This window comes from Poecilia formosa, unplaced genomic scaffold (genome assembly GCF_000485575.1).
Source record: "Poecilia formosa unplaced genomic scaffold, Poecilia_formosa-5.1.2 Scaffold421, whole genome shotgun sequence".
Taxonomy (NCBI): domain Eukaryota; kingdom Metazoa; phylum Chordata; class Actinopteri; order Cyprinodontiformes; family Poeciliidae; genus Poecilia; species Poecilia formosa.
Genome location: NW_006800360.1, coordinates 320983 through 334478, shown reverse-complemented (window position 1 = coordinate 334478; position 13496 = coordinate 320983). Strand labels below are relative to the sequence as shown.

General features: G+C 38.8%; 2 protein-coding genes across 4 annotated transcripts; both read left to right on the top strand.

The window, feature by feature from the left end:
* Positions 1-1505: 1505 nt before the first annotated feature.
* On the top strand, positions 1506-5452 carry rpl10 (ribosomal protein L10). The gene is made up of 7 exons (XM_007576968.2): positions 1506-1541; positions 1666-1697; positions 2471-2529; positions 3509-3616; positions 4598-4736; positions 4835-4997; positions 5238-5452. The coding sequence occupies exons 2-7, from the start codon at positions 1675-1677 to the stop codon at positions 5391-5393; spliced, it is 648 nt and encodes a 215-aa protein (XP_007577030.1). The 5' UTR covers positions 1506-1541; positions 1666-1674; the 3' UTR covers positions 5394-5452.
* A 1902-nt stretch (positions 5453-7354) lies between these two features.
* Positions 7355-12833, top strand: LOC103155315 (deoxyribonuclease gamma-like). 3 transcript variants are annotated; one of them, XM_007576967.2, is made up of 11 exons: positions 7355-7501; positions 8544-8611; positions 8894-8920; positions 10162-10317; positions 11063-11151; positions 11237-11326; positions 11412-11524; positions 11616-11728; positions 11818-11975; positions 12268-12364; positions 12617-12833. In XM_007576967.2, the coding sequence occupies exons 4-11, from the start codon at positions 10171-10173 to the stop codon at positions 12758-12760; spliced, it is 951 nt and encodes a 316-aa protein (XP_007577029.1). In that variant the 5' UTR covers positions 7355-7501; positions 8544-8611; positions 8894-8920; positions 10162-10170; the 3' UTR covers positions 12761-12833. The 3 variants fall into 3 exon arrangements, with proteins under 3 accessions (XP_007577029.1, XP_007577028.1, XP_016518936.1); XM_007576966.2 differs by having other exon boundaries at positions 8468-8611; XM_016663450.1 differs by lacking the exon at positions 8544-8611.
* The last annotated feature ends 663 nt before the right edge of the window (positions 12834-13496 follow it).

The window sequence follows — 13496 nt, the reverse complement described above, 5'->3', positions numbered from 1 at the left end:
ATTTGTGGAGACTCAGTCAAAACAGCAGGGCAGAGAAGATAAGGAGCTGACAGCTGACCTTCACATGATGCTGCGCAGGAATTGAGGTCAAAGTTCAAATGCCTCTCCTGACTGAGTAATCTGCTCTGGGTTTGAGTCTCTCACAAGTTGCCCTGCATGGCCCAGCTCTTATCAAGCTCTGCTGACACGAACAAAGTCCAAAGACAAAAAAAGACCCTAAAAATGATGCCTGGTTCGAAGAGGCACGTCCCTCAGCTGATCCTCAGGATGTAATGCATACTTATTGTGTGTTAGGATGATGTCAGAGAATTTTTTAAAATGAGAAGCAAATGATTCCTCACGTTTCTAAAAGACATTTGCTTTTCATTTACTGGACGTGAAGGATGTGAGCTCATTGCTCCCTTTTAGGAATTACTGAAGCAGCAGCCAACGACAGAGGCTTTTATGTCTTTGGGCAATGCTGCCCCCTACTGGGAACATTTGAGAAGTACTTCTTAGAATCATTAAAATTTTATACTGGCCAGTGGATGATGCTTTTCGTTACACTGCCACGATCAATGGTCTAAATGTCTTATCCCTGAATGAATAAAACATTTCTTATTTAGTTTAATTTTGTTTATTTATAAAACACATATTAACAATAAACTTCCAAATTCAAGGGACTTTTAAGGACACATGGACACAAGACAAAGCTTGTGATGAAGGGGAAAAACACCTCAGAGAACGGGCACCTAGCACAGGAGTTTCAGAAGGCACTGAAGTATGGAGTACTTTTTACATATGTAAAATTTAAAAGTGACGAATTATTGTAAGCGATGGCTGTTTTAGTGACTTCATCTAGAGATACACATTTAAGCAGATTAGTTCTGACCTAGTCCAGGACAGAGGCTAAGTTAAACAGTCATGACTACAGTAAGTCAGAATGTATTTAATTCGATTTTCAGAACTGCCTTTGGCAAATCTATTTAAAATTCTACAATGTCAGCTGTCTGCTAAACTTTCCCCAATGTTTATGCTGCATATTTATCAATAATTTTAATTGTGTTGCTTTTCTTTCTCCTTCTGTCTTTGTAAGACACACACATCACACTAAATTAATAGAGTAGCTCAATTCTACAAACCTCAACTGACCCATTTCTAAAGACAGAATAAATCTAAAAGTGTGTTCAAGTGTGAATAGTGCTACTCCAATATAATTAGTCAAGTGAAAATAAAATTTAGACATCCAGGAATTTACTTAGGTAAGAGTAGAAAACAATGTTTGGTAAAAAAAAAAGATGAAAAATTGACCATCGTGACAAGGGAGGGCGCTCTTTAAGAAGCTGTATGGAACCCTCCACTGAAAAACTACATTTCCTAGCATTCGTTTACGTATTTTTTTAAATAAAAATTTATATTAAGCTGTTATTTACAATAAATGTATGCCAAGAAACACATTACGACAAAAATGATCTTGTATATATATTTTTAAAAATCCGCCCCGTCTGACCTCCGTCCTCATGACGCAGCGGAAGTAGGTTCTCCTTCCTTTCCTCCATTAGGTGAGTGCGTGGTGGCAGCGCGTTTTCTGGGTCTGCTCGTTTAAAAACACATTTTAAAGTTATTTATCTCTAAAGTTAACTTGGATTGAACCGAAGTAACTCGATTTTATTTACTATTTCACAGATTATAACCATGGGCCGCCGACCTGCTCGCTGGTAAGTCCTGTGCGTTTTTTCTCGTGAGGCCGAGTTTAGTGTCAGTCGGAGGAAAATGGCAGCAGCTGTGAGTCCGCTCCATGTGCACGGAGCCGGGCACCGGCAGGCCTCGGTACACGCTGCTAGTGCGGAAATGAAATACTGAACGCCTTCTGAAAGCTTTTTGGAATAACTTGCGCTCGTCTTATTTACTTTAATGCTCTCATTCGTTATATTAAATTGTAGCGTTAGCTTGAGCTAACGTTAGCTATCACGATACTAGCATTAACACTGATACCAAACTAAGGTTCATGTTGGTAAATGCGCTCTGTGAAGCTACATTTTATCAGTTGACACAACATTTATTGCAGTGATTGAGATGTTATAATTTATTTTATGAGAAAACTAATTTGGTTTCCTAAACCTAACTTCCCAAACTGCAAGTAAATGTTGACGTAAAGTAAACGAATCAGGTTGTAAGGTTTTTCAGTTTATTTAGGCCAGTTTAACCCAATTTTTGTCTTCAGATCCAATAATCTTAGAAAATCTGTTTGTCTGATCATTTAGTTTCATTAACATTAATAATAATCTGCGTTAGTTGTACATGTGAATGACTTGTTAGGGATGGGTTTACAAAAAAATAAATAAAATTCAGCTAATAGTAAAACAAGTACTGCCTAGGTTGTGTGGATTTTTTTATTTTCCTCTTGAATGAGCTTAGCTGCTCAAAGTAAAATGATATATTTAAAGTGATGCAGTAGGTCTGATGAGAAAACCTGTTTTCTCTCTTCCAGCTACCGCTACTGCAAGAACAAGCCTTACCCCAAGTCTCGCTTCTGCAGGGGTGTTCCTGGTGAGAACTTTTAACATTTAATGTTCCTCTTCAGATTATTTCAGAACCTGCTAAATTACTGCTGCTCAGCCTCAAACCTTCTCTTCTCTGTTTTCATTCAAGAACCGTTCTGCATCATTAGCACTGAGGTTTTGTCTCTGCATTCATCCGAAATGTTCTGGTCATCTTAATCAGTTCAAGTTAACCTTCCAGTTTTTTTATTTAAACATGCTGCGATGTCACAACTGTACAGTCTCATTAACGTTTTAAATCCCTGATGATGTAGAACTAATAATTCTCACTAGCTTGAGTTAAATGAGTGAGAGGATGCTAATAGTTTCAGCTAAAAGATTTAACGTTTTGTAAATTGAGAAGACCAAGAATGGTTTCCCTTAATAAAGGAAAATCAGAATTTTTGGATTAAAAACCTAGATTATAGCTACTCAACCAGTTAGTTGTGTTTCAGGGAAGAACAGCTAGCATCTCCTGAGTGTGTGACAAACTTGATCAGGTTAAATCAGGAATTTCTTCATTTAAAGACGTCTGAGTAGCTTTCAAGTTTTCCTAAATTTCTGTCTTTTTAGGCACATAATAACAGCTAAAATCATTTGAAGGAATACTTGTATGCTTCATAAGGTGCAAGTTTATCACACACTATATAGAATATGGATGTAAATGATTGAAAATGTAAAGGCAGTGTCTGAATTCCATAAACATTGCCTAAAGCAGAGTTTGTTGTGCAGAAATCTTTAGAATCAGTTTGCAGTGGCACCACGATGCGTTCCACTGCTGGTTCTGCAGCTTATTAAGCCGACCGGTTCCTCTGCTGTGTGGTTCTGGTGTGCAAAGGCTGCAGACAGTGACTCTCTGGTTGTGTATGTCCTCAGCTGGGAGGTGCTGAGTGCTTTAAGGGACCACTGAGACATTTCTGTCCCGTGTGGAGTAAATCCACTCACCCCCAGATCTGCTGCTCTTCAGCTTCTTTTCTCTCTTTTTGCAGATCCTAAGATCAGGATCTTTGACCTGGGCAGGAAGAAGGCCAAGGTGGACGAGTTTCCTCTCTGCGCCCACATGGTGTCTGATGAGTATGAGCAGCTGTCCTCAGAAGGTAAGAATGCTCTTATAGTTTCTCCTGATAAAAGTTTTTTTTTTTTTTTTAAATGATCGTTGGTTCTAAATATAAGTATAATTCTATAGACTATAGCACTTAAGTCTGTTCTGTCAGAGCAGAGTTGTTTCATTAGCTAGCTCTCGTCCTCAGAGATCACCCACCTGTTTTGTTCCAGCAGAACCTGAAAAAACTTCCTCCTAGGATGTCAAGTGTGTAAATGATTGATGTGTTGTTAAAGTTAAACATGTGGAATATGCTGGAGATGTCAGTGAAGTCGTTTGACTCATTCAGAAGGAGCCACGGTCCAATGATGGCACACTCCAATAAAATAAAAGACAAATTGTATCAAAGTTCAGGTTATTTTTTTATACTAAAGCTTCTAAAAGTAGATCAAACTGAAATATTTACTCCATTTAAGAACTGGTTCTAGGTTCAGCTGTGAATTTTGTGGTGAATGTCTCGTTTCATTAGACTTTAATGTAGAAATAGTTCTTTTTTTCCTCATTCTTAACCTGCTGATCATGAAAGTGAATGAAGGCTGATGAGTCTGGAGACAAATGTTGAACTATTGGATCTGTAATCAGTGCAGAATGATTCAGTGTAGGTTTCATGAGAACTGAAATCTTCCTGTTGGTTTACATCCTCAAGCTCCATTCTAGTTCCTCAAATCTACTGAGAAACCTTCTGAATCCAGACCTGCTTCTGCTTTTTAAAGGCTCAAGGTGGCATTCCTACAAACCTGATTAGCCTGTCATCAGTCCACTAATGGTGAAAGTTACATACGTGGAAACATTGATGGTGATATGCAGAACTCCTCTACAGTGTCTAAAATGTTTCAATGAACTATATTTAAGGTCCAGGTCCTGTCTGGGTGTACGTTGTACAACCTCGTCCCTCCACTGAAACACCCATCCAATAGGACTTCCATTTGGTTGTCATGGCGATCCAGCCCATTAACCATCCTGTCCTGTCCTCTAGCTCTGGAGGCGGCTCGTATCTGTGCTAACAAGTACATGGTGAAGACCTGCGGTAAAGATGGCTTCCACATCCGCATGCGCCTGCATCCCTTCCACGTCATCCGCATCAACAAAATGTTGTCCTGCGCCGGAGCTGATAGGTGATGACGCATGCACACACACACACACACACACACACACACTTTATTTGTGCTCAGTGTGTGGAGGATTCCAGTCTGACGTTTGCTGCTGTTCCCAGGCTCCAGACTGGGATGCGTGGTGCGTTCGGCAAACCCCAGGGCACCGTGGCCCGGGTCCATATCGGCCAGGTCATCATGTCTGTGAGGACCAAGGCTCAGAACAAGGAGCATGTGGTGGAGGCTCTGCGCAGAGCCAAATTCAAGTTCCCCGGACGCCAAAAGGTAAAGAGGAAAAAAATTGTAATTGTGAGAGAATTTGAACTCTGCAGCTTATTAAGCTGACCGGTTCCTCTGCTGTGTGGTTCTGGTGTGCAAAGGCTGCAGACAGCGACTCTCTGGTTGTGTATGTCCTCAGCTGGGAGGTGCTGAGTGCTTTAAGGGACCACTGAGACAAACGCGTCATTGTTTTTACTGCCTAATTTCGCCGTTGAGCTGTACTAACACATCCACTCTGATCTGCAGATCCACATTTCCAAGAAGTACGGCTTCACCAAGTTCAACGCCTGCGACTTCGACGACATGATGGCCGAGAAGCGTCTGATCCCTGACGGCTGTGGGGTGAAGTACATCCCCAGCAGAGGGCCCCTGTCCCGCTGGAAGGCCCTTCACGCCAACTAATCCTCCTGTACACGTCCTGTGCGCCGGAAACCAATAAATGGGTTTGACTACAAAATGAATGTTGTGGTTCGTTTTTTATTAAAGTGAGATCCACAGTTACAGAACAGACTTCATTGATGGGAATGAAACCAAACTACTAACTAATGTTAACTTGTGCCTGGTTTATTTGACATATTTAACTGATGGCTGTATATATAAATACACCAGATCTCTAGGCTGTTATGAGTAAAATTTCAGAATATTGCATAAAAATTAGCAATGTAAACTGAAGTACTGTAGTAAATAGAGACAGGTTGTTCTGAGCAGGGTAAAATGCTGCTGTGCAGATATTCTAGATCAATATCTACATTAAAGCAGTATCCATCTCAAAGATGAGCTAGTTTTACAGGAAGTCAAATGTTTCTAATGTTCACGGCCTAACAGGTTCTTTTTCCTCAAGGCTCAACTGGAACCCAGTGAACAAGAATAGAAACTGCAGTGGGAATCGGATGAACTAAAAACTATTGCATTTTTTGCTGGGAAATTTTCAGTAAAAATTTCTTTTTAAACTTGTAACTTGTAAAAAACTTATGAAACAAGTCATGGTGAGGTTGCATAAGTCTCAAGAAGCATTTCTGTTTTTACATTAGAGAAATACTTTTTTTTTTTAAGGAAGTCACTGAATAAAGGCTTTAGCTTCACATTTTTGAGTTTTTTTTTTTTTTTTTTTTTTTTTTGAAGATACCTTTCTTAAAAGGGGACCAAATATGCCTAGAACCATATATTAAGAGATGGTTTTAAAGTAAAAGAGTTTCAACCAAGTTTGATTCTAAAAGCGATTTGGTCTGTGATGACTGGAGCCTCAGAGGTTCACGGCTCAGCTGGAGAGTCTGTTGATGGTACTAAAAGTAAGATTCTCCTGTTAATTCCTCATGATTCCATCTATTTTATGAAGTGCACCAGTTCCTCCTGCAGCAGAACGGCCCTACAACATGATGCTGCCTCTGTGCTTCACAGTTATAAAGTGGTCAACTAGTTCCATCAGACCACAGGATATGTCTCCAGAAATGAAGATTTTTGTCCCTATGTGCATCTGCAAACTTCCTTCTTTGTTTCTGTTAAAGTAAAGGCTTCTTCCTCACTGAGTGACCTTTCAGCCCGTGTCAGTACAGGTCATTTCACTGTGGATAATGTCGCTGTCTCACCAGCCATATGGTTCCAAGCGACTCGAGGAAACAAAAGGTGTTAAAACAACTGAAAACTGTTTCCAGAACTGAACCAGACTGGTGCTGCTCCTGATTCTCTTCCTGACATCTTGGCTTATTTCTTCTAACTTTCTCATCTTGTCAAACCAGAAATCAGAGAGTTCCAGGTGTGGCCTTAAAATAAATCCACAGTTGAGCCTCCAATTAGGTGTCAGGTAACCTATCAGAAGCTTCCGAAGTGATGACGTCATCGTTTGGGCTTTGTTTTCCCCAATGTATAAAGAGATAGTAATTATTTTGTATGTAAACTTCTGATAATAGTGAATACATCTCTGACATATTCTGTCTCTCAATGTTGTGACATTTACCTAATAGAAATAATGTCAGTAAATCTGCCTGACACAAACAAGAGAAGTTCGGTCTGATTTAACTTAAGACAGGGAGATTAATTGTATGTGTATAAAACAAAGTCATATGATTTTTCAAGACACAGGGACACTTCTGTCGTGGGCGTCTACAGAATATTCATCACGAGGAGTGAAAAAAGGAAATGTGATTTTCTTATGCCTAAAATAAAAAGTAAAACCTAAGCAAATGAAGCCTGTCTGACAATATCCAGAAACTAAATTCAAATCAGTATTTTCTGTCTTGTCATATTTCTCCAGGATGAGGTCATTTAATTAGATGGTGAGTTTTCTTTGACCTTTCTCTAGCTGAAAACAACCAGCAGCAGCTGTAACCGTTCACCACGTTTTAGGCCCACCCCTAGGAAATAAAGAAGGCCGCCCAGTTTTGAGTTTCAGCAGAGAGGAGAAGACGGAGAGAAAACACGGCGAACACCGGGAAGTTACGTTCTGCTGCTTCGCTTTGAGTAAATCTTCATTCTTTTGAAGTTTGAGGCAGGAGAACTTCTAGGAGAATCTGGTGAGTAACCAGATCCCCGAATCACTGGGAGAATATTCAGCTGTGTTAATGGTATGTTTTGATCGAGTCCTGACATGTTATTCACAGCAGAACAACAGGAACTTCTATTGTTGGCTTCATTTAAGGTTGGGAGAAATCCACTGACAGCACCTTGCAAAACTATTCTTATCAAATTTTCCTTTTCTTTTCTTTTCTTTTTTTTTTTACTCTGCAAACACTAACTTAAATGTTCCAGTGGTTTTATGTAATAGACCAGTAATAAGCAGCCATTATTACAAAGTAAAAGCAAAATGATTTACGGTTTAGAATAATAATAATTCTAAATAAATAAATGAAAAAAAAAATCAACAAAACATTTTCAAAGTAATGACCCAGTAATATCGTAATGAACTGAATGTTATGTTTTTAACGTAATCTCTGCTCAACTTGCGGGGCGCAGGCGGTTGCCACGGCAACGGGTGTACATAAGCTCGAAAGAGAGAGTAAAAAGTCAAGTGGTTTTGAGTTGATCACCTGTTCGGGTTATTTTATATTGGTTCACCTTTGCCGTGGCGCATTACAGCCGCTGTAGTTTCTGAACGTTCAATAAACGACAAACTTGGACTAATTACCTCGGTTGTTTGCGACGTATACGTCACAATAAATATCAAATAGGACAAATATATTTCATGAAGTGTTTAACAAGCAATACCGCGATAATAACTGCTCTCTGGCATCTTGCTGTGAGCTCAGAGTCTGACAGGCTTTTCCTCTTTCAAACATACCTACTGGCCCAATTTTTGCAACCAGCTTCTGACTGAGAAACCAGTAACCTCCTCCCAGTGTCAGAATCTCACTGAGGAAGAAACTGCATTAGGTTTTCTATCTCTTTTTATATGTCTGCTATAACTGATGTATATTTGAAAATAAAATAAGTTGTTTGCATAAGTTGTTTTACAATTTTTATATCTCCGTGTCATGTGGTAGATCTCAGCTGGCTGGTGACAGAAAAAGTAGATCTTGGTCTCAAAAAGTTTGGGCAGCACCTTTTCTATGTGTTCAGGAGATGGGCAGCTAACATCTCTGCAGACCCCACACATCCTGGACCTGGACACAAGCAGTTCCCTCCAGGTCAGTACGTCAGAGCGCTGTCTGCAAAAAACAACCGCCTCAGAGACGGTTTCTACCTCCAGGCTGTCTGTTCACACAGCCAGCCACAAATATTTTACTGACACAACTTCTGTTTTTACCATTGCGAAAAGATCTTTTTATCTGTCTTTACATGACAGATTAAAAAACTTCAATTTTTATTTATTTTTACGTCTTTATTGAAAACAAAACTGAACTGTTTAGTTTTCCTTTTGAACTTTTCCTGTTTTTTCCCCCCCTAATATTCATCTTATCTCCTTCCAGACCCTGTGACACAAGAAGCAAGAACAGGTAAGAGACTGCTTGCTAAGCTTTTAACAGGATCATATTAATTTGGACAAAACTTGTTGCCTGTCCTGTGACCAGGAGTTGAATTCAGAAATATGTTTTGTCTCGTCAACAAAGAAACATGAAGTTCTGACGGAAGCTCTGAGTCTCACAGAAAACACGAAGTTACTGCAAACTTTTAACCACAATTAATGTTTACACCCAAAACTTTACTGATCCAGAACTTCTCAGCTGTAGATCATCCGATATATGCGACTTTAATTTTGCTCTTCTTATGTAGTCTTTACTGGTGGACAAATCTTAGTTTTCAAAATTTTCTAAAATCTTGTAGGAGTTGAAAGCTGCGTGATGACAGCTGGAAGGACACAATATTTCTGACAGACCATGAAAGCACCTCAGTGGAGCGATGATAAGAAAAGCTCTGCCAACAGGAGCAGCTGCAGTCCTACTTAATAAATCAGAACATGCAGTCTGATGAGGATCATTTCTCAGATTAACCTTTTAAAAATGTTTAACACCTTTTTAAGCAGGTGTTATACATATCTTTCATTAAGGCTGCATTTCTGTATTAAAAATATTTTTTTCATTGGTTAAATTAGATATTCTAATTTTAAATGTCATGCTTTAGTTAACTATGAGCAGAAAATTATGAAGGTTTTCAAGTATTCATTTGTGTGTAGTTAATCTATGTAGTTTCATAAAACTCCTGAAATTCATTGACTTTTCAACAATATTCTAATTTATTGAAAGGGTGTTTAGTGCTTTCTCTTTCACAACGCAAAGAGGAAACGATCCATTAACACTAACTTGAGGATCAATCAGTTGAAATGAAGGACATTGTTCAATATTTCTATATATATATATTAAGGTTTTATTGGCTGTAGTGGCCTTTATTTGATAGTGAATTGACAGGAAAGTGGGTAATGCGGGAAGGGGGAAGACATGGTCGGGAATCGAACCGGCAACAGCCGCGCCACCACGGCACTCCTTGTTCAGTCAAATCTACGTGAACGTCATGGTGCATTCAGGTGTTCTGAGTTCATATCTCCAGCAGGGGGCGCATGTTAAATTCCACATCCAGCTGTACCTTCTTATCCATGGCTGCTAGACAATATGTAAGACTGTGAAAATGGTTCATCTTTCCCTTTCTTTCTAAACACGCTGAAAGTAAAGATAGTATGTGGTCATGTCTTAGTTTCTATTTGTTGCGACGTATTTGTAAACCAAACATTGTGTGTCTCCAGCTGTAAGCTATGACGTCCGTGTTCCTCCTGCTGTCCCTCCTGCTGGCTGTGGTTGATGTTCAAGGAGGATCAGAGTTCAGAATCTGTGCCTTCAACCTTCATCATTTCGGGGAATCCAAATCTAACAAGAATGACATCATGATAACTCTGGCCAGGGTGAGGACTTGGTTGTGCTGTTGCGATATTGTTATGATAGTATAATATTTCTACACTAAGTGTCTATGTCATGTCCTTCAAGAAGATATAAAGTGCTTGAAAATAAAATGTAATACTGACATTTTCCTTGTGATTGCGGCAGTTTTATTGTAGCTTGACGTTAAATTGGATGCAGTTTGATTTTTATAAACTACACTGAATTCAAATGGAAAATGTATTTATTATTAAAAAAAAATTCACAGAGACCAACTTGAAAACATTTTTAGAAATGCTTTCTAAAAATGAAAACATTTTTAGAGCTTTGATGAACAAAGGTTTGTGTCAGACTTAGATGCTGTGTATAATTTTTCAACACAGAGAATCTTGACATCTAATGATCCTCTGGTTAGCTTGGCTTTATAATTGAAAGGGATATGCTATGAAATTGCATTGATATAACGGAAATAGTCAAAAACTTAACACCGGCTTCAAGGTCAGTAGGCTAAGTGTTTACTGATTGAGAAGTAATTTTCTTAACTTCTGAACACCAATTTAGATGCAAAAATATCCAGTTGATATGTTTTTCCAGTGTTGTTTGTATTTTCTCCCTGAGCATAATGCTTTTTTTTTTTCTGTAGGTATATTTCGGTGAGGTTAGACCCTGTGAATTTGACTGTCTCGGCCTCTGGGTGACGGGTGAAGTGGGCACGGACACCCGTCAGTGTCCACACCAAGCTATAACTCTGCTGTTTCCCGTCTGTTTCAGATAATTACTCGTTGTGACGTGTGTTTGCTTCAGGAGGTCAGAGACCGTAAAGGAACAGCTATATCAAAGCTGCTCCAAACGATCAGTAGGTTAGTGAACCTGCTGGCTGACTTATTTTACTACTAATAATATTAATAATAATAGTTGGATCTGCCTTATCTGTTGGTTATTCAGATATGACACGAGGAACCAGTATAACCTTTTGGCCAGTGAGAGGCTGGGCAGGAAGGAGTCATACCAGGAGCAGTATGTGTTCGTCTACAGGTAAGCGGCGCTGCTTCATGCACCAACGTACTACAACTTGTTGTACACAGAAACATCGCTCCTTTCTTTATCTGAATGCATGCAGGACCAACACTGTGGAGGTTGCTGGTCAGTATCAGTACCCAGACAATCTGCCAGGAGATGAAGATGCTTTCTCCAGAGAACCTTTTGTTGTTCGCTTCAAAGCCCCAAAGACCTGTGAGTTTGTGTTTTTTTGTTTTAGACATTTATTACCGTACACCTTTCTTTGTCTCCATCCTTCCTTATTTTCCCTTCTGCCTGTTTCCAGCTATACAGGAGTTTGTTCTCATCCCTCAACACACCACTCCGGTTAACGCCACTAAAGAGCTGGATGCCCTATATGACGTTCTGCAGGAAGTAAGAAGGATGTGGAAAACTGAGGTAAAGGCTAATGCCGCTCATTGCCAAAGAACGGTTTAAATCTGCTGATATCGATAAATCTCGCATGATTCTGAATGCTACACGAGCAGAACGTGATGCTTCTCGGGGACTTCAACGCCGACTGCGGCTACCTGGCCAAGAAGAACCGGGACAAAGTGCGTCTTATTACAGACAGGAACCTCCATTGGCTGATAGGAGAGAACACCGACACCACTGTGAAGCACAGCACGTCCTGCTCCTACGACAGGTGAACTGCTGGTTTAATCTGCTCACGGAACAAAACTCATCCTTTGTTTTTTTTTGTTTTTGTTTATTTTTTTTTAGGTCAGAATGAACAAAACACCGTTATGTATCAACTAGGATGATACATAACTGTTTTGGACACAATCTGGCGAGTTTGTCTTAAGCAAGTTATCTGCCGGCATAAATTATAGACAGTTTACAATCCACACTAATTAACAAACATTTCATTTTGTGTACAGAAAATCTATAAGCACATGTGATCATACCTCTTCTGTTCACTTATGATTTTCCAACAGGATTGTCGTCCATGGAGAAAAGTTTAACAGAGCAGTTGTTCCTTCCTCTGCCCAGCCATTTAACTTCCAACAGGAGTACGAACTAACAGAAGAAAAGGTGTGGAGTTTTTTTTTTATGTAAATATATCATCCTGGCTTTACATCCACAAACAAAAGAGCAAATCTGTTTATGTATCTTGATTATGCATAGATTGTATATACAGTAGAATGTTTTGAGCAGTATATAGAAAGCTCTGATTCTTCTCTGAAAGGCCAAAAAAATGGCAGAGCCCATACACTAAAACGTTTCTATCATCACAAATTAAAACCTATGGGTGTTTGCTCTGTTTCTCCTCGTTTTTTCATTCAGGCACTAAATGTGAGCGACCATTACCCAGTGGAGGTCCTGCTGAAGGTCGTCAGTTTCAAAGCCTTCAATGGAGTCACTTCCTTTAGAAACAGCTTCATTGTGTTTCATTGTTTCTGCCTTATAATCTGTCATGTGTTGTCTTAGCAAATCGACAGCAAATGTATCAAGATGTTTTATACCTCACCTCTCTATTTTATTAAACATGCTAAACATAAAAGTGAATCACATACTTGCCTCAGTAATTCAAAGAAATATTGAGCACATTCAATTTGAGTTGAACTTTAAGACCTTATGATTTCTTGTTCTAGAAAATGAAATAATGTACGTTTTTCTTTTTTCTCTCGTTTCTCTCCAACTCTTGTTTTTCTTTGGTGATGTACATTTCACTGTTTCAAAATTCCTCCATTTGTTTTTTCACTTTCATCATTTTATCCATAGAGATAAATAAATAAATAAATAGATGTACATTTCACTGTTTCAAAATTCCTCCATTTGTTTTTTCACTTTCATCATTTTATCCATAGAGATAAATATATATGTGTATATATTATTTTTAAAATATTTTTTTATTTTTTGCACCAAAAAGCCTTCAGTTCTGTAAATAAAAGTTGGATGTTCTCAGTTACTTTTTGTGAATACATTTTCCCTTCAGAGTAACCAGGGTTGTTATATCTGAATATAAAAGTACAAGATTTTAATCTTTGTGGCTGCAATGATTTTTTTTTAGACACAACTAAACAGGATAAAAGTAATTATGAAGACATTTTATGACTAATGGAAATGGAATAAAGCTTAAAAGACAAATATCTAAAACTTCTCAGCTTATGGTGATGTCAAAGAGATTTTTCTTTTTCATTGCATTGTGAGCCAGATTTCAAAC